The sequence below is a fragment of the Panthera onca genome, chromosome B3 (assembly GCF_046562875.1).
Source record: "Panthera onca isolate mPanOnc1 chromosome B3, mPanOnc1 haplotype 2, whole genome shotgun sequence".
NCBI classification, from domain to species: Eukaryota; Metazoa; Chordata; class Mammalia; order Carnivora; family Felidae; genus Panthera; species Panthera onca.
Genome location: NC_138344.1, coordinates 27,331,327 through 27,353,769, shown reverse-complemented (window position 1 = coordinate 27,353,769; position 22,443 = coordinate 27,331,327). Strand labels below are relative to the sequence as shown.

General features: G+C 41.5%; 1 protein-coding gene across 1 annotated transcript in view; it reads left to right on the top strand.

The window, feature by feature from the left end:
- OCA2 (OCA2 melanosomal transmembrane protein) overlaps nt 1-22,443 on the top strand; it is a 496,949-nt gene that overhangs the window by 313,367 nt on the left and 161,139 nt on the right. The window contains exons 22-23 of the mRNA XM_078447715.1: nt 4,547-4,640; nt 19,482-19,575. Of these exons, the coding sequence (XP_078303841.1) occupies nt 4,547-4,640; nt 19,482-19,575 (188 nt within the window). The remainder of the gene's footprint in view (nt 1-4,546; nt 4,641-19,481; nt 19,576-22,443) is intronic.

Sequence of the window (22,443 nt, the reverse complement as noted above, 5' to 3'; positions counted from 1 at the left end):
TGTCAGTCAGAGAAAGACAAAAATCATATGATTTCACTCATATGAGGACTTTAAGAGACAAAACATATGAACATAAGGGAAGGGAAACAAAAATAATATAAAAACAGGGAGGGGGACAAAACAGAAGAGATTCTTAAATATGGAGAACAAACTGAGGATTACTGGAGGGGTTGTGGGAGGGGGTACGGGCTAAATGGGTAAGGTGCATTAAGGAATCTACTCCTGAAATCATTGTTTCACTATTTGCTAACTAATTTGGATGTAAGTTTTAAAAAAAATGAAAAATAAAATTTAAATGTCTGAAAAAAACACACAAATGAATATGGACAAGAGAATATGGTCCCAACGTGGTGGAGGAAGAAGGTATGTGTTATATGTGATGATGGGAGTAAGCTATGGGCATAATGTGTCATAAAAAATCGGAAAAGACCTCTCTGACCTCAGCTGTAGCAATCTCTTACTCAACACATCCCCAAAAGCAAGGGAATTAAAAGCAAAACTGAACTACTGGGACCTTATGGAGATAAAAAGCTTCTGCACAGCAAAGGAAACAACCAACAAAACTAAAAGGCAACCAACACAATGGGAAAAGATATTTGCAAATGACATATCGGACAAAGGGCTAGTATCCAAAATCTGTAAAGAACTCACCAAACTCCACACCTGAAAAACAAATAATCCAGTGAAGAAATGGGCAGAAAACATGAATAGACACTTCTCTAAAGAAGACATCTGGATGGCCAACAAGCACATGAAAAGATGCTCAACGTCGCTCCTTATCAGGGAAATACAAATTAAAACCACACTCAGATATCACCTCACACCAGTCAGAGTGGTCAAAATGAACAAATTAGGAGACTATAGATGCTGGAGAGGATGTGAAGAAACGGGAACCCTCTTGCACTGTTGGTGGGAATGCAAATTGGTGCAGCCGCTCTGGAAAACAGCGTGGAGGTTTCTCAGAAAATTAAAAATAGACCGACCCCATGACCCAGCAATAGCACTGCTAGGAATTTACCCAAGGGATACAGGAGTACTGATGCAGAGGGGCACTTGTACCCCAATGTTTATAGCAGCACTCTCAACAATAGCCAAATTATGGAAAGAGCCTAAGTGCCCATCAACTGATGAATGGATAAAGAAATTGTGGTTTATATACACAATGGAATACTACGTGGCAATGAGAAAGAATGAAATATGGCCTTTTGTAGCAACGTGGATGGAACTGGAGAGTGTGATGCTAAGTGAAATAAGCCATACAGAGAAAGACAGATACCATATGGTTTCACTCTTATGTGAATCCTGAGAAACGTAACAGAAACCCATGGGGGAGGGGAAGGAAAAAAAAAAAAGAGGTTAGAGTGGGAGAGAGCCAAAGCATAAGAGACTGTTAAAAACTGAGAACAAACAGAGGATTGATGGGGGGTGGGAGGGAGGGGAGGGTGGGTGATGGGTATTGAGGAGGGCACCTTTTGGGATGAGCACTGGGTGTTGTATGGAAACCAATTTGACAATAAATTTCATATATTTAAAAAAAAAGAAATTAGGATCAAAGGCTCAGGATGAGATTTCAACTTACACCCTCCAAATGAAGGGTGTTTTCAAAAAATAATATATAATAAATATAAATGACATTTTGAGGGCCCTCCAAGCCAGAGTGAGATAGGAGATAGAACTTCCAAAAAAAAACTATACATTTTAATTACTCATATAATAATCACAAGCCATTTCATATTTAAAGGGTAACACTCCAAATGCAGAAGCATTAAGGTTTCAAAATAAAACACTTTGGGGCACCTGGGTGGCTCAGTTTGTTAAGCATCTGACTTCAGCTCAGGTCATAAGCTCACAGTTTGTGAGTTCTAGCCCAATGTCGGGCTCTGTGCTGACAGCTCAGAGCCTGGAGCCTGCTTCAGATTCAGTGTCTCCCTCTCTCTGCCCCGCCTCACTTCTCTCTCTCTCTCTCTCTCTCTCAAAAGTAAATAAACATTAAAAAAACACTTTTAGGGGCACCTGGGTGGCTCAGTCAGTTGAGCCTCTGACTTTGGCTCAGGTCATGATCTCACAGTTTGTGAGTTCGAGCCCCGTGTCAGGCTCTGTGCTGACAGCTCAGAGTCTGGAGCCTGCTTTGAATTCTGTGTCTCCCTCTCTCTGCCCCTCCCTTGCTCATGTTTTGCCTCTCTTTTTCTCAAAAATAAATAAACATTAAAAAAAAAGAAATTGTGGTTTATATACACAACGGAGTACTACATGGCAATGAGAAAGAACGAAATATGGCCCTTTGTAGCAACATGGATGGAACTGGAGACTGTGATGCTAAGTGAAATAAGCCATACAGAGAAAGACAGATACCATATGTTTTCACTCTTATGTGGATCCTGAGAAACTTAACAGAAACCCATGGGGGAGGGGAAGAAAAAAAAAAAGAGGTTAGAGTAGGAGAGAGCCAAAGCATAAGAGACTCTTAAAAACTGAGAACAAACAGAGGATTGATGGGGGGTGGGAGGGAGGGGAGGGTGGGTGATGGGTATTGAGGAGGGCACATTTTGGGATGAGCACTGGGTGTTGTATGGAAACCAATTTGACAAAAAATTTCATATATTGGAAAAAAAAATCAGTCACTTTGGGAAAGTAAGGGAAAGTTCCAGAGGAGAGACGCCCAAGTGCTGTGAGAAGCTGCCCTTTGCTTGCTCCTCCAAAGAACCAAAACTTCAAGTTAAAAACTGCATCTATAACATTTGGGTTCATTATGAGACAACAAAATCAAAGAGTGAAACATGCTGTGAAATCTGCTCAGGGGCCCCCTGTGTCAGGAGTTTCTGTTTCTGCATCAGATAGATTTCCCAGGATGTTACTCATTTATCTTCCAGTAAATATTTGGGGCTACTGAAAATGAAAAAGTGAGCTTTTCAAAACGCCCCTTGTGATCCAACAAACAGTAAGTGCTCTTTCTCAGACCTTACAAGGCAAATCTGGAGAGATGTATGCAGGGCTGGCAGAGCAACATGTGCAGTAGGAGTGTATGCAGTAGTCTAGCAGAGAGGAGTGTATACAGTAGGTGAGTAGGTCGCAGGTTGACTACAGCCTTCTGGTCAGTGCTCTGCTGGGGCTCATGGGGCCCCCTAAATGTGTCTTCCTTCTGGCGAGTCCATAGATCAGTAGCACTTCCTAATGCATGCTCTTCTCATGGCTGAACCCGAAGCTCTGGAGAGGCTTGCAGTAATGTGGGATGCTTCTTTCTAGACCACTTGCCTATTTTTGGTAAAGCAAGCCATGGGCTAAGCCCAGTGTCAGTTGGGGTGGGAAAGTAGATCCATCTGCCCCCTGGGGGCCACTGCAGAAGCGTACACATGAAGTCCTATTGCAGGGATAAAGACAAGGGAGTGATCCACTCTTCCTAGATAAACAATGAGGCATTACTTTTTATGATATCAGGTGACCTGTTACCTACCAGAGCATGGTTCTGCCGTCCCCTGATTCTCTACTGCAATGAAATCACATGTCACTTATATGTCTCCACATTGGTTTCAACTTTCTGCTTGTGACTTTGGGAAATGTTTTTTGAATGGTTTACCAATGGAACTCTCCTTCTCCATCTCTTTAAAGACATTTACACAAGGCAACTGCTCTGAGACAACAGGTCCAAGGGTCCCTCCGTAACATCTCATGGGCTGCCTTTAGATGCCTAGCAGTGACATCATAGACATTCCCCCTAAGTGAACTGGAAGCAGACCTCATGGCTACATTCCAATCCACCCCCTACTCCCAGTTCCTTCTCCTACATTAGCAACAAGAGCCACAAGGGGGCATGCTGTTGGGACACAAATTGATTACAGAAACTTTACAACTACTACATGTTTCTTTGATTACAATAATGTGAAATTTATCTTTGTCAAAATGTGAATGATTGACTAGAGAATTCTACTTTCTGATTGTTGATTATGATAACTGTTATCATATAATTAACATAAACAGGATTGGGAATACTGCCCAGAGGACACTGGTGTGAAGTGGTTTAGCACAACTTTACCAGTTTGGAATCAGAGAACTGTGTTCAGGTTCCAGTTTGGCCACTTATAAAATATGGGTCTCTCCATGCCTTGATTTCCTCATCTATCAATTGAAGGAATAACAAATACACCAGAAGGATGTTTGAAGATTAAATAAAATTATATGTGCATGGAGTTAGTATAGGACTTAGTCCACTGCAGGGCTAAGAAATGCTAGTTAGATAGTTACAGTTATGGTCCCAGCCACTGTAGGAGGTTCTATAGGATGGTACCCCATTTAAGATCCACAACAGTAGTCAGGGTAGCTGAGGAAAAAGAGGACCAGTTAGCTGGTCATATAGGTGGAAACAAAAACATACCAGCGGGCTCAAACTCAAGGTTTTGTAGGTTCTGAAGTTTACTTTGGTTTCCTTTTGAACATCCGATGCTTCTTATAGTTTGTGAAAAAAATGCTTTGGATCTTGCAAGTCAATCACACTATGGGAAGCTCTTCTGGGCTTCCATGGATATGATTTTAGTGTTCTTTTCCTCTACAGATTCCTGTACTCCTGAACCTCAGCCAAGACCCCGAGGTCAGCCTGCCTGCACCACCACTCATGTATGCCCTGGCTCTTGGCGCCTGCCTGGGAGGTAAGGGGGTACTGATGCATGGAGGGAAGGGGTTGCTAATGCTGTAGTGAGCGTGAAATGATGGTTAGTACATGCCAAATTGAAAGTATATTAAGGAGAGTCTGGATGATTTACAGAGTGGAAACCCATCTTCAGCTTTGAGCCAATTCTAGAACTGTTTTGTTTCTCTACAAGGCCTGTCACTTCCTACTCTCTCCTGCCATTCCTACTTGGCAACCTGAGGACAATCATTATTGACATCTCAAAGTGAATGTGCTCCCATGCTGCATCCACACTGTACCCACACAGATGTGGTTTATATTTAGAAACATTTTGAATCAGAAGTCATCTTAAGTTGCAGTCTTATTCCCTCTGTAAGGGGTTAGGGAAGAAGTGATGAGTGGGTAAGCAAAGAACTAGAGACTCTAACCTAAGAGTAAGAAGAAAGATTAAAGATTTTTCTTTTTTGGAAAGGGGTATTGTCCTTTAGAGAAATTGAAAGGTGAATTAGAGAAAGTGTCAGGAGAGACTGACCTCTGATAAGCAAACAGAAGGGCTTTGATAATCTTTTGAGGGAGCTGTATTAGAGTCCTTCTTGTATTTAGGAGGCCTAATCACCTTTGGGAACAAAAGAGGATTTTGAAGAATCTTATATAAACACACAAGATACATTTTAACTTTTTATTCTCTTATCCAGACATGCTTAGATAATCCAGTGTGCTTTGTTCTTTGATTGATCTGTGACTATTAAATCAATAACTTTCCATTTATTTTATCTCTTTGTTAACAAAGGGGGATTAATGTTATTCAATGAAGTGCTATGATTTCTGGAGACAGCCAATTCACCTAATTCAGCAGCTAAGATCTCAAGTTCTTATGAGACTACACACCTGTTAAAATGCCCCCATTTAAGCATTAACCCCAGGAAAAGCAATAATTGTGTTCACAGCTATATTTAACATCAGTGATAGAAACAGAACAAGAGTAACTTGGAAATGTGTCCTTTCTGTGGGACTTTGTTCATGAAACCTTCCTGAGCCTCTGCTATAACCTGACACTGTGCTCTTGACTGGGGAGATGGTCACCTAAGCTAAGGTAACACCTTAAACAGATATGTCTTCTAATGGCAGTATGCATAGAGTGCTGAGGGAGCATCAGAGAAAGAGAGTGAGAGAGAAAGAGAGAGAGAGAGAGAGAGAGAGAGAGAGAGAGAGAGAGAGAGACTAGAGAGAAAGTCAGAAAAGGTTCTCCAGAGAAGAAAGTTTTGAGCCAGGTCTCAAGCAGTGAGAAGCCTCTAGGTAGTGCTGATTCCCCAGAACATGTAGAAGGAATGTGGATGATATTATCAAGGACAGAATTTAACATGGACCATTTATATGGCTATTAACCTAAAATATCAATAAACATTTGTTGACTGAGCTCCTTCTTAAAGCAGGAACACAGCTGTAATGAATCATAAATATATTAAGCCTTGGAATCTTTGTACCCTAGTAGCTCTGGTCATTGAATGATACTTGTTCCTCGATTGCAGATACCCAGTTGTACTGAGTGTTAACTCTACACTTACTCTGTCAGGGACCCTCTCTCATTGACTCAGGGTTTGGAATTACTTTTTTGAAAAATGTGGAAAAATGTATACGGCACAAAATTGACATTTTTTACCATTTTTAAGGATGTGTAATGTTATCAGCCATTAGAGAAATGTAAATTAAAACTATAATAAGATATCATCACATACCTATAAGAATGGCTAAAATAAAAAATAGTAACAACACCAAATATTGACAAGTATGTGGGGAAACTTTAACACTTATACATTATCATTGGGGCTATATAATGGTACCATCTCTCTGGAGAATAGTTTGGCAATGTCTTAAAAAAACTAAACCTTGAAACTATCATAAAACCCAGCAATTGCACTCCTGGACATTTATTCTAGAGAAATGAAAATTTATATTCACCCAAAACCTACATACAAATGTAGGAAGCTACATTTATAGCTTGGAAGTTTATGGAAGTTTATGGAAGCTTTGTTTGTGATACCTAAAAGGTAGAAACAAACCAGATGTACTTCAATAAACTGTGTTACATCCCTACCATGGAATGCTACTCAACAATAAAAAGAAATGAAATATTGACATACATGGCAACCTTGATGAATCTTCAGGGAATTATGTGGAGTGAAAACAGTAAATCTCAAAGGTTACAGACTCCGTGTTTCCATTTATATGATATTCTTGAAATTATAAAGTTATAGAATGAAGAATCTAAAGTTATAGATTAGTGGTGGTGAGGAGTTAAGTACAGGGCAAGGTGGAAGGAAGTGGGTATGGCTATAAAAGGGTAACAGGAGAGATCATTGTGTTGATGAAAATTTTCTGTATATTGAGTGTATCAATGTCAGTATTCTGATTGTGACATAGTACTATGGTTTTGAATTCTATTACCATTGAGGAAAACTGGTAAATGGTACATGGGATCTCTTTATATTATTCCTTACAACTTCATATGAAGGTAAAATTACCTCAAAATAAAATCTCAATTACAAGAATAAAAAAAGGGAAAAGCCAGAGGAAAAATTGATTAAATCCATAATTACTAAGCGAAATAAACATAGGTAGGCTGACAGAAATAAAATCAAACAAATAGCCCAGATTCTAGAGGCAAAAGTCAAAGAATAAATTACAGAAGAAAAATAATACACATAAAGTTCATTATGGGAAATCCCATATTTAACTTCTAGAAAAATCTCAGGAAGGACAGAATGAAATGAAAGAAGGAATTTATCCAAGAAATAATAGAAGCAAATTTTCCAGAGTAAAAGCATTACATGAGTGCATACATACAAATGCCATCTTTGTGAAATTTTAGAACTCAAAGAGGCTTAGAAACTTGCCCAATGTCATACAACTAGTAAATCTAAGAACTTGGAATCCACAGTAGTGACACCTAAGACCTCTTTCTCTCTACCACATGGAACCCATGCCATACATGGAATACCATCAAAAGTCTGTTAGCATCTTATTAAATTGCTGCAACAACCATTGGCATCTGAATAGTATCCTCACATTCTTAACCTTATGTGAACCCCAACTATCCTATGAGATGCCCAGGAAAAGTGGTGACTGTCCTCATTTTATTCACATGTCTCCCCTACATTTCTTCCCCAGTAATAATGAGTCAGAGATAGCCAGATGGATTCTTGCTCTGTGTCAAAGACATTTGAGTCAAGGAGACATGAGGGAGTTATTCTGTGGGTATAGAGGGGATCTTGGTAATGATTTCCCTGATCCTGAGAACAAACCTTAGGCAAGAGACTGGTCCTGCTTCTTTCTCTGGATACTGTCCCCTGTCATGTGGTAATGAGATACCTGGAGTCATTTCCAGCCTGAGTGTGGGGCCAAGACAGTGTTGATGAGTGGCAGAGCACACAGGTGGAAATAAATGGTCCTGGACAATGCAACTGAGCTCTGAAACAAACAATGAGTCCTGACTTGCCCCACTTTTGACTCCCTGTCATAACACCTATATTACCAACACCTTCCTGTTTTGCATCTTCTTTTCCTTACAACCCAAACCATTTTAATCGCTATAACAGAGCTGGTCAGTGACTACTCATGGTTATACAGCTTAGCAGATTTGGATTTCGATGGAGGTCTTCAGAACAAAATCTAGCATTCTTTCCACTATGCCCACTGATATACTCTATTTCCAATGTTTGTGCAGGACCTATGGTCTGGCTGACCCAACACTGCTCCCACTCTCTTCTCTGTTGTGTCCCTCTACTGTAATAGTTGCTCTGGTAGCTCATCTACTCTGCTTGTCTCATTTTGATGACCAATAAGACATGAGGGAAACCTGTTTTGGAGCCTGTTGACATAGATTTTGCCCTTCTGATAAAAATGTGTTGGTATCAGTTCCTCTTCACGCTTCCAACCTTAGATATAACAACCATAAAACCATCTGTGATGGGAGGCTGAGGCCAAGAGAATTATGAAGACCTGCCTCTGACATTACTTATGAGACACTGAACTAATTCTCCAGACCTCTGCCCCAAGCCTTCTTGTTACAAGGGAGGAGATTATTTCCCTTTGTATGTAAACCAGTGTTAGCTAGGTTTTCTGTTACTCATAGTTGAAAACATTCTTAAAAGAAATTTAATAAATTAATGCACCACCTTCCAGTTTACAAGGCATTAAGGAGGCTGAATGCAAAGGGATGACTGAAAGGCAGGTCTGGGGGAAGGAGGCCAGGGTGTGAAGACATATCCCAGTGCAAAAAGGGCTTTTGTGGAATAGCAATCCCCATTGTGCCATCCGTGCTACATTCCTAAAAAGGTGGATAGGAGTGAAATGTACAAAAGCTGAGCAACTGCTATACATGAGAGAAATCAGCCCAGCCCTTGTTCATTTCTCTGTCTCATCTTCCCTCTAAGGAAAGAGTTTGAGTCATGGGGCTCTTCACTTTACCTCTCTGTCCCCACCCAGCCCTCCTATTCCTGCCCAAGTTGTCATGCAGCCAGAAGACCAAGCTGCTGCCCTTTCCCTTCCCTTCCATTCCCCGAATCTGGAATTGTTCAGGAACAAATTTACCTACTGAGCCAGTGCACCTTGGCAACAGGAGGGCCTTTCATTTTTTGGCAAGTGGCACATTGCAGTTGAGGAATTCATACCAACTCCAGTATGATGAGATGCTATTGATCTAGGGAATGCCATCTTAACTGGAAAAAAAGGGTATTTTTTCAATTATGAATCCCTAACAGGAGAGAAGAAAAGTATTGCTTTTTAGTTTTGGAGCTCACATAGGTTGCTGAATGTGCCCCTGGATCACGTGTTTAAGCTCCATGCAATCCAGAAGCAGAGCTCTCCATGTTAAGTCCTGGAGTAGCAGTGTTTGGGAATGGCAGGGCAGGCACCGTCCAGGCACTGAGGTATGTGCCCTGCAATGGAGACTGGTAGGCAGGGTCCTCTGAGGATCATGGGCTTCCCTGTGGGGACAACCTTGGTAGACATGGAAACATTTGCAGGACAGGATGGCTTGCCAGGGTGTGGAATCTCATTGGTGGGTCTCCTGACCCAGAGCAGGAGCCAGCTGGCTGTCAGGGTGATGGGATATGTCAGTGTGACACACCAAGAGGAGGCTGTCTAAAGCCATAATTGATGTGGAATTCGTATTTCACCACCTGCTCAAGACCTTCAGATGCTTTGCATGACTTTCTACAGAAAGGCCTCGGGTATATGTCATGCAGACTGAATCTTGCCTTCTCTGATCCTTCTCTGGAGTCAAAACAGCTGGTTCTAGTCCTGGGCTTTTCACGTCTCAGCCCCAACATTTCAGCATGTTGCTTTTCTGTGCCTGTTTCTTCATGGGGACACTGGGAACCTCAGAGATCATGATGAAGATGAGACTCCAAGCCTTTAGAATGCTTTTGATCCTGAGTAGACACTGAGAAGACATCTGGTCTTGTCCCTCTCAAATACTTCTCCAGTACAACTCACCCCACATCCAGGTCTTGTTGAAGCTGGTTCTTCCTTCTCATTCTCCTTGCTGCCTCCTAAATCTCCTCTTCTTCAGGGCAGCACTACTATCTGGCCACGGCCTGGTGGACTTGGCCCTCTGAACATTTCTCTCGGCCTCTGTGATCTCATGCCTGCTATGCATCTCCTACGTGGTATGTCTGTCCTGTCTCCCCAAGAACATGTACTCCCTGAGCCCCAAGAGGGTATGAGCTGGTTTTTCCACAGAGAGTGGCCTACTGGGATGGAAGGGAGAGCTGTCTAGGATTGGGAAATTAGCAAGAAGCTAATGTAAATCAGGGAGAGGAGTAGAGACAGACGTCAGAATTGACATGGAAATAGACTCAGTTCTAGCAGATGTCTGAAACACAAGAGGTCTTCAGAATGGTCCTGGAATCCTGGAATCACCTGAATGAGCTTTCTATCACTACTGTAACACACAGAAAAACTTAGGGGATTTATTATCTCATATTTCTTATCTTCCAGGTAAGGGTGGCTCAGATGGATCTCTGCTTAGAGTCTCATGAAGCCAAGATTAAAGTGTCTGCAGGCTGTGCTCCCTTCTGGTAGCTCTGGGATGGGTCTGCTTCTGAGCTCACTCAGATTGTTGCCAGGATCCAGTTCCTTGCAGCTGTAAGACTGAGTCCCCATCCCTTGCTGGTTGTAAGCTGGGCTGCCCTTAGCTCCAGAAGGCCTCCTCATTCTGGAACTTGGGCCCAAATCTCAGAGTTAGCAACAATGTGTGGAATCCTGCTCGTGGTGGGAATACCTCCCTCCCCTTTCAGATCTTTCCTGGGATCCTTCTGACCCCACTATGATCTCTCTGACTCTCCCCACCCCATTTATTCTACCACCCCCACCCCTCCTCGGGTTCTCTCTGAGCCCCTGGAATATCTCCGACTCTCCCTTTGAGGCTTCTTTTCTGCTTTCAGCTGGAGAAAATTTTCTGCTTTTAAGGGTTCATGTGATTCAATGGGTCCACCTAGTGAATCTAGGGTCCTAGATAGTCACCCTTTCTTAGGGTCCATTACCTGAATTACTTCTGCAAAGTCACCTTTGCCATACAGGGTAACATGATGACATAACCACAGGTCCTGAGGATTAAGGCATGGGCTTCTTTGCAGTGGGAGTGGGGAGCATTGGTCTGCCTCCCACACCACCTGGAGCAAGCCAGTATCACCTGTAGCCTGGCATGTCCCCCAACCAGGCTCCCCGCTTCCTCTATCACCACCCTAAAGTCTGTTCTGTGCACAGCAGACTGGTGTCAGTGTGTCATGACCTTCTCTGTCATGTGCAAAGCCACCACTGCCCTTCCTGTTACTCTTGGTAGTGCCATATACTCTGAATGCACTGAGAAACCAGTGGACTGTCACAAAAATGGGATATAAGAAACACAGTGACCACAAGCAGAGTGGGGCTAATCTCAAGGAGGTCTTGCCATCACAAGGCTTGGGCTTGGTGGTTTCAGGGTGCTGGGGAGACCCTGAAGGATTTTATTGTGTTCTTAAGATCCAAAGTCTTCATCTTTTGAGCAAGCATATAAATGGATGTCAAAGGTTTTCACTGAAAAAAACCAGTCTAAATTGTCTATAGAAGAGAAACAGAGAGAGTGAGATGAAGCTTGAGCTTGCCTTCACTAGCCTTTGCACAAGCAGTCTAGGCTGCATGTTTGACAGGTGGTTTTGTTGCCTGTGTGTTTCAATGAGAGGATAGGACTGCATGGAAGGAAGGAGGAGGAATGTGCATTCAGCTGAGTGTCATTTGCACTGACACCTCATCTGCAAGTGCCTGTCGTGGAGAATGAGCCCCAGGCTGTGCGCCTCCTCTAGTGGAAAAATCCAGAAGGCCACATTGCTCTGAGGTTATTTATTCTGTACTTCTTTCCATACTCAGCACTCTGGAAGATGCAGAGATTATATGTTATTGGATTCTCAGAAAAGAGAGCACTTAGGGGCTGAACTTTTGCAGCCAAGACTCAACCCTTGGTTTTCCTTCTCCTGCTCTGCTGTTACTTATGTTGTGAAGTCTCAGAGAGGCTGCTTCCTTGTGTCAACAGGCAGTAGGAAGTTCCAGATTTGTGTCTCAAATTTCACTAGTCCTTAGGAAACACAGCCTTTTCCTTGGTGGTTTATGCACACATGTTAGAACTGAACAAAACTGGCTGAGCCTGGGTAATGTGCCTATTCTTGAGCCCTGACCTCTGAGATTAGGGGTTAAAAGATGATGATCAATTTCATCAAACAAATTCACTCTTCCCTGAATCAGTAGTGATGAAGGGGGGCTCGTCTTGGACCACATCCCTCTCCATGAGACCTAACCAGTATGTATGCATGTGTAGGTTATGACTTCACACAGATCTTGTACACCGTCAGAAAGGCTCACCCAGAGAGGCATTTAATTATCCCACTTGTTTGCATCCATCCTTCCATCAACAGACAGTCAGGGTTTTCTCTTGGGGGTCTTGGCCTGGAATCCTAAGGAAGGTGGTTCTTTTTTTTCTTTTTCTTTCTTTCTTTCTTTCTTTCTTTCTTTCTTTCTTTCTTTCTTTCTTTTTATTTTTTTGTCTCTTGATCTCTATTTGGTTTGTTTATTATTTATTTATTTATTTATTTAATTTATTTCAATACATGAAATTTATTGTCAAATTGGTTTCCATACAACACCCAGTGCTAATCCCAAAAGGTGACCTCCTCAATACCCATCACCCACCCTCTCCTCCCTCCCACCCCCCATCAACCCTCAGTTCTCAGTTTTTAAGAGTCTCTTATGCTTTGGCTCTCTCCCACTCTAACCTCTTTTTTTTTCTTCCCGTCCCCCATGGGTTTCTGTTAAGTTTCTCAGGATCCACATAAGAATGAAACCATATGGTATCTGTCTTTCTCTGTATGGCTTATTTCACTTAGCATCACACTCTCCAGTTCCATCCACATTGCTACAAAGGGCCATATTTCGTTCTTTCTCATTTCCACGTAGTACTCCATTGTGTATATAAACCACAATTTCTTTATCCATTCATCAGTTGATGGACATTTAGGCTCTTTCCATAATTTGGCTATTGTTGAGAGTGCTGCTATAAACATTGTGGTACAAGTGCCCCTCTGCATCAGTACTCCTGTATCCCTTGGGTAAATTCCTAGCAGTGCTACTGCTGGGTCATAGGGTAGGTCTATTTTTAATTTTCTGAGGAACCTCCACACTGCTTTCCAGAGTGGCTGCACCAATTTGCATTCCCACCAACAGTGCAAGAGGGTTCCCGTTTCTCCACATCCTCTCCAGCATCTATAGTCTCCTGATTTGTTCATTTTGGCCACTCTGACTGGTGTGAGGTGATATCTGAGTGTGGTTTTAATTTGTATTTCCCTGATAAGGAGCGACGTTGAGCATCTTTTCATGTGCCTGTTGGCCATCTGGATGTCTTCTTTAGAGAAGTATCTATTCATGTTTTCTGCCCATTTATTCACTGGGTTATTTGTTTTTCGGGTGTGGAGTTTGGTGAGCACATTATAGATTTTGGATACTAGCCCTTTGTCCGATATGTCATTTGCAAATATCTTTTCCCATTCCGTTGGTTGCCTTTAGTTTTGTTTGTTGTTTCCTTTGCTGTGCAAAAGCTTTTTTATCTTCATGAGGTCACAATAGTTCATTTTTGCTTTTAATTCCCTTGCCTTTGGGGATGTGTCAAGTAAGAAATTGCTACGATTGAGGTCAGAGAGGTCTTTTCCTGTTTTCTCCTCTAGGGTTTTGATGGTTTCCTGTCTCACATTCAGGTCCTTTATCCATTTTGAGTTTATTTTTGTGAATGGTGTGAGAAAGTGGTCTAGTTTCAACCTTCTGCATGTTGCTGTCCAGTTCTCCCAGCACCATTTGTTAAAGAGACTGTCTTTTTTCCATTGGACATTCTTTCCTGCTTTGTCAAAGATTAGTTGGCCATAAGTTTGTGGGTCTAGTTCTGGGGTTTCTGTTCTATTCCATTGGTCTATGTGTCTGTTTTTGTGCCAATACTACGCTGTCTTGATGATGACAGCTTGTAGTAGAGGCTGAAGTCTGGGATTGTGATGCCTCCTGCTTTGGTCTTCTTCAAAATTACTTTGGCTACTCGGGGCCTTTTGTGGTTCCATATGAATTTTAGGATTGCTTGTTCTAGCTTCAAAAAGAATGCTGGTGCAATTTTGATTGGGATTGCATTCAATGTGTAGATTGCTTTCGGTCGTATTGACATTTTAACAATATTTATTCTTCCGATCCATGAACAGGGAATGTTTTTCCATTTCTTTATGTCTTCGATTTCCTTCATAAGCTTTCTATAGTTTTCAGCATACAGATCTTCTACATCTTTGGTTACGTTTATTCCGAGGTATTTTATGCTTCTTGGTTCAATTGTGAATGGGATCAGTTTCTTTATTTGTCTTTCTGTTGCCTCATTGTTAGTGTATAAGAATGCAACTGATTTCTGTACATTGATTTTGTATCCTGCAACTTTGCTGAATTCATGTATCAGTTCTAGCAGACTTCTGGTGGAGTCTATCGGATTTTCCGGGTATAATATCATGTCATCTGCCAAAAGTGAAAGCTTGACTTCATCTTTGCCAATTTTGATGCCTTTGATTTTCTTTTGTTGTCTGATTGCTGATGCTAGAACTTCCAACACTATGTTAAGCAACAGCGGTGACAGTGGACATCCCTGTCGTGTTCCTGATCTCAGGGAAAAAAGCTCTCAGTTTTTCCCCATTGAGGCTGATGTTACCTGTGGGCTTTTCATAAATGGCTTTTATGATCTTTAAGTATGTTCCTTCCATCCAGACTTTCTCAAGGCTTTTTATTAAGAAACGTTGCTGAATTTTGTCAAAGGCCTTTTCTGCATCGATTGACAGGATCATATGGTTCTTCTCTTTTCTTTTATTAATGTGATGTATCACGTTGATTGATTTGCGAATGTTGAACCAGCCCTGCATCCCAGGAATGAATCCCACTTGATCATGGTGAATAATTCTTTTTATATGCTTTTGAATTCGATTTGCTAGTATCTTATTGAGAATTTTTGCATCCATATCCATCAGGGATATTGGCCTGTAGTTCTCTTTTTTTACTGGGTCTCTGTCTGGTTTAGGAATCAAAGTAATACTGGCTTCCTAGAATGAGTCTGGAAGTTTTCCTTCCCTTTCCATTTCTTGGAATAGCTTGAGAAGGATAGGTATTATCTCTGCTTTAAACGTCTGGTAGAACTCCGCTGGGAAGCCATCTGGTCCTGGACTCTTATTTCTTGGGAGATTTTTGATGACTGATTCAATTTATTCGCTGGTTATGGGTCTGTTCAAGCTTTCTATTTCCTCCTGATTGAGTTTTGGAAGAGTGTGGGTGTTTAGGTATTTGTCCATTTCTTCCAGGTTGTCCAGTTTGTTGGCATATAATTTTTCATAGTATTCCCTGATAATTGTTTGTATCTCTGAGGGATTGGTTGCAATAATTCCATTTTCATTCATGATTTTATCTATGTGGGTCCTCTCCCTTTTCTTTGTGAGAAGCCTGGCTAGAGGTTTATCGATTTTGTTTATTTTTTCAAAAAACCAACTCTTGGTTTCGTTGATCTGCTCTACCGTTTTTTTAGATTCTATATTGTTTATTTCTGCTCTGATCTTTATTATTTCTCTTCTTCTGCTGGGTTTAGGCTGTCTTTGCTGTTCTGCTTCTATTTCCTTTAGGTGTGCTGTTAGATTTTGTATTTGGGATTTTTCTTGTTTCTTGAGATAGGCCTGGATGGTAATGTATTTTCCTCTCAGGACTGCCTTCGCTACATCCCAAGTCGTTTGGATTATTGTATTTTCATTTCCGTTTGTTCCATATATTTTTAAATTCCTTCTCTAATTTCCTGGTTGACCCATTCATTCTTTAGTAGTGTGTTCTTTAACCTCCATGCTTTTGGAGGTTTTCCAGACTTTTTCCTGTGGTTGATTTCAAGCTTCATAGCATTGTGGTCCGAAAGTATGCATGGTATGATTTCAGTTCTTGTATACTTATGAAGGGCTGTTTTGTGGCCCAGTATGTGATCTATCTTGGAGAATGTTCCATGTGCACTTGAGAAAAAAGTATATTCTGTTGCTTTGGGATGTAGAGTTCTAATTGTATCTGTGAAGTCCATCTGATCCAATGTATCATTCAGGGCCCTTGTTTCTTTATTGACCATGTGTCTAGATGATCTATCCATTTCTGTAAGTGGAGTGTTAAAGTCCCCTGCAATGACCACATTCTTATCAATAAGGTTGCTTATGTTTGTGAGTAATTGTTTTATATATTTGGGGGCTCCTGTATTCGGCGCATAGACATTTATAATTGTTAGCTCTTCCTGATGGATAGACCTGTAATTATTATATAATGCCCTTCTTCATCTCTTGTTACAGCCTTTAATTTAAAGTCTAGTTTGTCTGATATAAGTATGGCTACTCCAGCTTTCTTTTGACTTCCATTGGCATGATAAATAGTTCTCCATCGCCTCACTCTCAATCTGAAGGTGTCCTCAGGTCTAAAATGAGTCTTTTGTAGACAGCAAATAGATGGGTCTTGTTTTTTTATCCATTCTGATACCCTATGTCTTTTGGTTGGTGCATTTAATCCATTTACATTCAGTATTATTATGGAAAGATATGGGTTTAGAGTCATTGTGATGCCTGTAGGTTTCATGCTTGTAACGATGTCTCTGGTACTTTGTCTCACAGGATCCCCCTTACGATCTCTTGTAGGGCTGGTTTAGTGGTAACGAATTCCTTCAGTTTTTGTTTGTTTGGGAAGACCTTTATCTCTCCTTCTATTCTAAATGACAGACTTGCTGGATAAAGGATTCTCAGCTGCATATTTTTTCTGTTTAGCACACTGAAGATATCGTGCCAATCCTTTCTGGCCTGCCAAGTTTCAAAAGAGAGATCAGTCACGAGACTTATAGGTCTCCCTTTGTATGTTAGAGCACGTTTATCTCTAGCTGCTTTGAGAATTTTCTCTTTATCCTTGTATTTTGCCAGTTTCACTATGATATGTCATGCAGAAGATTGATTCAAGTTTTGTCTGAAGGGAGTTCTCTGTGCCTCTTGGATTTCAATGCCTTTTTCCTTCCCCAGATCCGGAAGTTCTCAGCTATTATTTCTTCAAGTACCCCTTCAGCACCTTTCCCTCTCTCTTCGTCCTCTGGAAAACCAATTATGCGTATATTATTTCTCTTTAGTGCATCACTTAGTTCTCTAATTTTCCCCTCATACTCCTGGGTTTTTTTATCTCTCTTTTTCTCAGCTTCTTCTTTTTCCATAATTTTATCTTCTAGTTCACCTATTCTCTCCTCTGCCTCTTCAATCCGAGCCATAGTTGATTCCTTTTTATTTTGCAGTTCATTGATAGCATTTTTTAGCTCCTCCTGGCTGTTCCTTAATCCCTTGCTCTCTGTAGCAAGAGATTCTCTGCTGTTCTTTATACTGTTTTCAAGCCCAGCAATTAATTTTATGACTATTATTCTAAATTCACTTTCTGTTATATTGTTTAAATCATTTTTGATCAGTTCGTTGGCTGTTGTTATTTCCTGGACGTTTTTCTGAGGGGAATTCTTCCGTTTTGTCATTTTGGATGGTCCCTGGAGTGGTGTGGGACTGCGGGGCACTTCCCCTGTACTGTCTGGAGTAACTGCGTTGGTGGGCGGGGCTGCAGTCAGACCTGATGTCTACCCCCAGCCCACCGCTGGGGCCACAGTCTGACTGGTGTGTGCCTTCTCTTCCCCTCTCCTAGGGGCGGGATTCACTGTGGGGTGGCATGGCTCATCTGGGCTACTTGCACACTGCCAGGCTTGTGGTGTTGGGGAATCTGGCATATTAGCTGGGGTGGATCAGCAAGGTGCACAGGGGCAGGAGGGGCAGGCTCAGCTCGCTTTTCCTTCAGAGATCACTTCGGGAGGGGCCCTGCAGCACCGGGAGTGAGTCAGATCTGCCGGAGGGATGGATCCGCAGAAGCACAGTGTTGGGTGTTTGCGTGGTGCAAGCAAGTTCCCTGGCAGGAACTGGTTCCCTTTGGGATTTTGGCTGGGGGATGGGTGAGGGAGATGGCGCTGGTGAGCGCCTTTGTTCCCCGCCAAGCTGAGCTCTGTGTCCGGGGCTCAACAACTCCCCCTCCCATTGTTCTCCAGCCCTTCCGTTCTCCGAGAAGAGCTGTTAGCTTATAACCTTCCAGATGTCAAGTCCCACTTGCTGTCTGAAAACACTCCGTCCGGCCCCTCTGTACAGCCTTTAATTTAAAGTCTAGTTTGTCTGATATAAGTATGGCTACTCCAGCTTTCTTTTGACTTCCAGTAGCATGATAAATAGTTCTCCATCCCCTCACTTTCAATCTGAAGGTGTCCTCAGGTCTAAAATGAGTCTCTTGTAGACAGCAAATAGATGGGTCTTGTTTTTTTATCCATTCTGATACCCTATGTCTTTTGGTTGGAGCATTTAGTCCATTTACCTTCAATGTTATTATGGAAAGATGGGCTTAGAGTCCTTGTGATGCCTGTAGGTTTCATGCTTGTAGCGATGTCTCTGGTACTTTGTCTCACAGGATCCCCCTTAAGATCTCTTGTAGGGCTGATTTAGCGGTGACGAATTCCTTCAGTTTTTGTTTGTTTGGGAAGACCTTTATCTCTCCTTCTATTCTGAATGACAGACTTGTTGGATAAAGGATTCTCGGCTGCATATTTTTTCTGTTCATCACATTGAAGATTTCCTGCCATTCCTTTCTGTCCTGCCAAGTTTCAGTAGAGAGATCCATCACGAGTCTTATAGGTCCCCCTTTATATGTAGAGCACGTTTATCCCTAGCTGCTTTCAGACTTTTCTCTTTATCCTTATATTTTCCAGTTTCACTGTGATATGTTGTGCAGATCGATTCAAGTTATGTCTGAAGGGAGTTGTCTGTGCCTCTTGGATTTAGGAAGGTGGTTCTTATCTGAGATCCCATTCTACTGCTCTGAAGACACCTGTTCTCTCCTAGAGTTGTTAGCCTGTCTTACATTTTCCTTTAAAATGTAAACAAAAGCCACCACGTCCCACACTGATTTACCAATTCTCCTTAACATTTCCTCTTTTCTATCACATAGAACAGTCATTGTCCTATCTGTGAATGAATTTCAGTATTTATAAGCAGTAAATTTATTTTCTGGTTGTCAGTGTTTTGTTTGTTTCTGCAGATATTTGTAAAGCAATCACTTTGATAGTACCTGTAAAGTAATCATCAAATCAAAAGCCTGTGAGATGATCTGAATATTGCAGAACAAAAGGTAACAGAAACATACTACTAAGATAAACTGAAATTTTATTTTACTTTAAAAATTTTGATTACAGGTAATGGGACACTGATTGGAGCATCGTCAAATGTAGTCTGTGCAGGAATTGCTGAGCAGCATGGATATGGCTTCTCTTTCATGGAATTTTTCAGGTATTTTAAAGCTCATTTTAAATTTCTGTTTATTTGATCCTGAAGCTCACTTAATTAAAAAAATAGCAATGTGTACTGTTAAGCACTAGGATAAACATGTTTTTAGCAATTAGAGAGATGTTAGTGTTAGGTGAGCTTAGCTAAAAGAAAACACACATTAAAAATTTATTTCTGGGGCGCCTGGGTGGCGCAGTCGGTTAAGCTTCCGACTTCAGCCAGGTCACGATCTTGCGGTCTGTGAGTTTGAGCCCTGCGTCGGGCTCTGGGCTGATGGCTCGGAGCCTGGAGCCTGTTTCCGATTCTGTGTCTCCCTCTCTCTCTGCCCCTCCCCCGTTCATGCTCTGTCTCTCTCTGTCCCAAAAATAAAAAAATAAAAAACGTTGAAAAAAAAATTAAAAAAAAAATTTATTGCTGAGATTAGCTTCATAACACAGAGCATGATTCAGGTATTCTGAATAAGATTGACTCTTGGGGTCAATAAATGGTTGTGGGATTCCTGGGTATTTTATGTTGTTCTCTTGAAAATTCCAACTGGGAATTGTGCCTTGACTATCAATGATGGGCTGCCTAATGAGAATCTGTAGACCTCCTACCAGATTGTCCAGTGAAAAATCTTGTACTTGAAAGGACCCAGGAATATTGCAGACAGTGGCAGCCTGGCAACACGCATTCATGTGTGGACACCTATCAGGAGGGCAGCACAGAGATGAAGCCCTGGGTGAGGAAAAACAGCCAATGCTTGCTCCTACAAAGGAAAAGGTGCTCCAAAGGAGCAGGGCCCATGCTGGAGTCCTAACTCCCTGCGTGCCTGTTTTCATATGGCATCACTGCACTTTGAAAGTAGGTGAATGGGCAGAATGGCCATTGGCAGCTCCAAAAAATGGTGCTGCTAAAATGAACTGACATTTGGTGTTGAACAAGATTTCTGTTGACGTTCTTGGATTGTAAACTCACAGTTCATGTATGCACAGTGAAGGTTCTCAGAACCAGACCTGCTTAAGACTTGAAACAGTAGCTCTGCCTGAGAGGCAGAGTGACCTGAAGCCTATGGAGACTGTGACCTTGGGCTTCTGCAGGACACTACTTGGCTGGGCTGGGCCTGGGATAAAACTCCACTGTCATACCTTGGTAAGAACCAACATCAATTTCTGTGCATAATGCTGACTTTTGGCAGACTTATACTGGCCACTTCTGTTTATGAGTGACTAGTAATTCTTGACAGTTTTACTCAGACACTAAAATTAGTTAATCAAAACTCCTGGAAGACTTGGGCATGGGATGGAGGGACGAGGCTGGACAATGAGATGTGGGGATACTGAATGTGCTCTCCTCTCAGGAGGACTCTGGCACATTGTTGCCCCCACTACTAAGAGATGGGATCAGAAACTTATCACTTTACCACCATCTTCCTGTTAGAGTTCATCTTCCTCTGCTAAGCATAAAAGAAATAATCCTATCACTTAAACAAGGCTGTCATTCAAATGTCCCTGGTCTCCTTTGTGAGCCAAGCATGTGATACCCTGGCCCTCTACCTGCTGACAACCATGGCTGGACTCAATATAGGGACTCTCATGGCCATTTAACAACACTGGTTGGTCTCACAAGTAGGCTTGAGAGGGCTGGTATTAATATCATAAAAGATTAAAGGATTTTTAGGGCAACAGTACACCCTGGTCTGATATTTTCTCCAGTGTAACTTTGAAATAATAATCAGGACATCTGCTTGACTAAAAGGTTGGTGTGAAGCCACTCAGATCATGCATAGAGCCCAGGGTTTAGCTCCAGCAGGTGATGTATTGCACACTGAACTTTCCAATATGTGCCCCTTGTGTACAGAGTTACAGTGGTGAAAGCTAGGATAATATTTAGTAGCTTGGGAGCCTCAGAAAGACAGGGGCAAGACTGCCAGGTTTCTCTTCCAAAACCTCTTTAGCTAGTGGCCTTAACAATGGCATCCACCTTCTTAGATGGAGAAAAAATATCTCTCTGGTTAGTAATGTTCAAGAGCCACATCTTTTTTCTGTCTGGTTCCACCTCTGATCATTCTTCTTGTCAGGTCCTTGCTGCTCAGAAATCAGAGCAGTTTTCTCATAAATGGTCATCTAATTGTTCAGCCCATATTTGCATAAAATTCTTGGTTTGAAGCTACAATGTATTAAATGGACTTTTATCTACCTAATTTCAAAATTTCTTTCACAAAAGGTGGTTACCTATGATACACAGTGCAAAATGTTGACTTCCCACTTTATTAAAAAAATTACTATTTTTGGGGGGTGCCTAGGTGGCTCATGAAGTTAAGCATCCGACTTTGGCTCAGCTCATGATCTTGAGGTTTGTGAGTTTGAGCCCTACGTCGGGGTCTGTGCTGACAGCTCTGAGCCTGGAGCCTGCTTCAGATTCTATGTCTCCTTCTCTCTCTGTCCCTCCCCACTTGTGCTCTGTCTCTATCAAAATAAATAAATATAAATTTTTCTTAATAAAAAATCCCATTTTTAATGACTATATGAATATATGTCCAAAGGGAAATGTAAAAGTAAAGGAATAAAATATACAAGTAACTCATAATTTTGCTACCCAGAAATAACCACTAATCAAAATTTGGTGTTTTCTTCCATTTTCTCTTCCTCTCATGATACATAAATATTTGTTAACAAAAATTTTAATCTCATTGTGTCTTACCTTTCATTTTTCAACATATATTGGAACATCTTACCAGGTCATTAGTTATTCTTTCAAAATAGGATATGTTTATACCTACAACATATGGATATATCACTATTTTACTTTTGTTGGGCATATAGGTTGCTTCCTATTCTTTGTTATCATAATTAATGCTGTGTTGAATATCTTCACAGATAAAAATTTGTT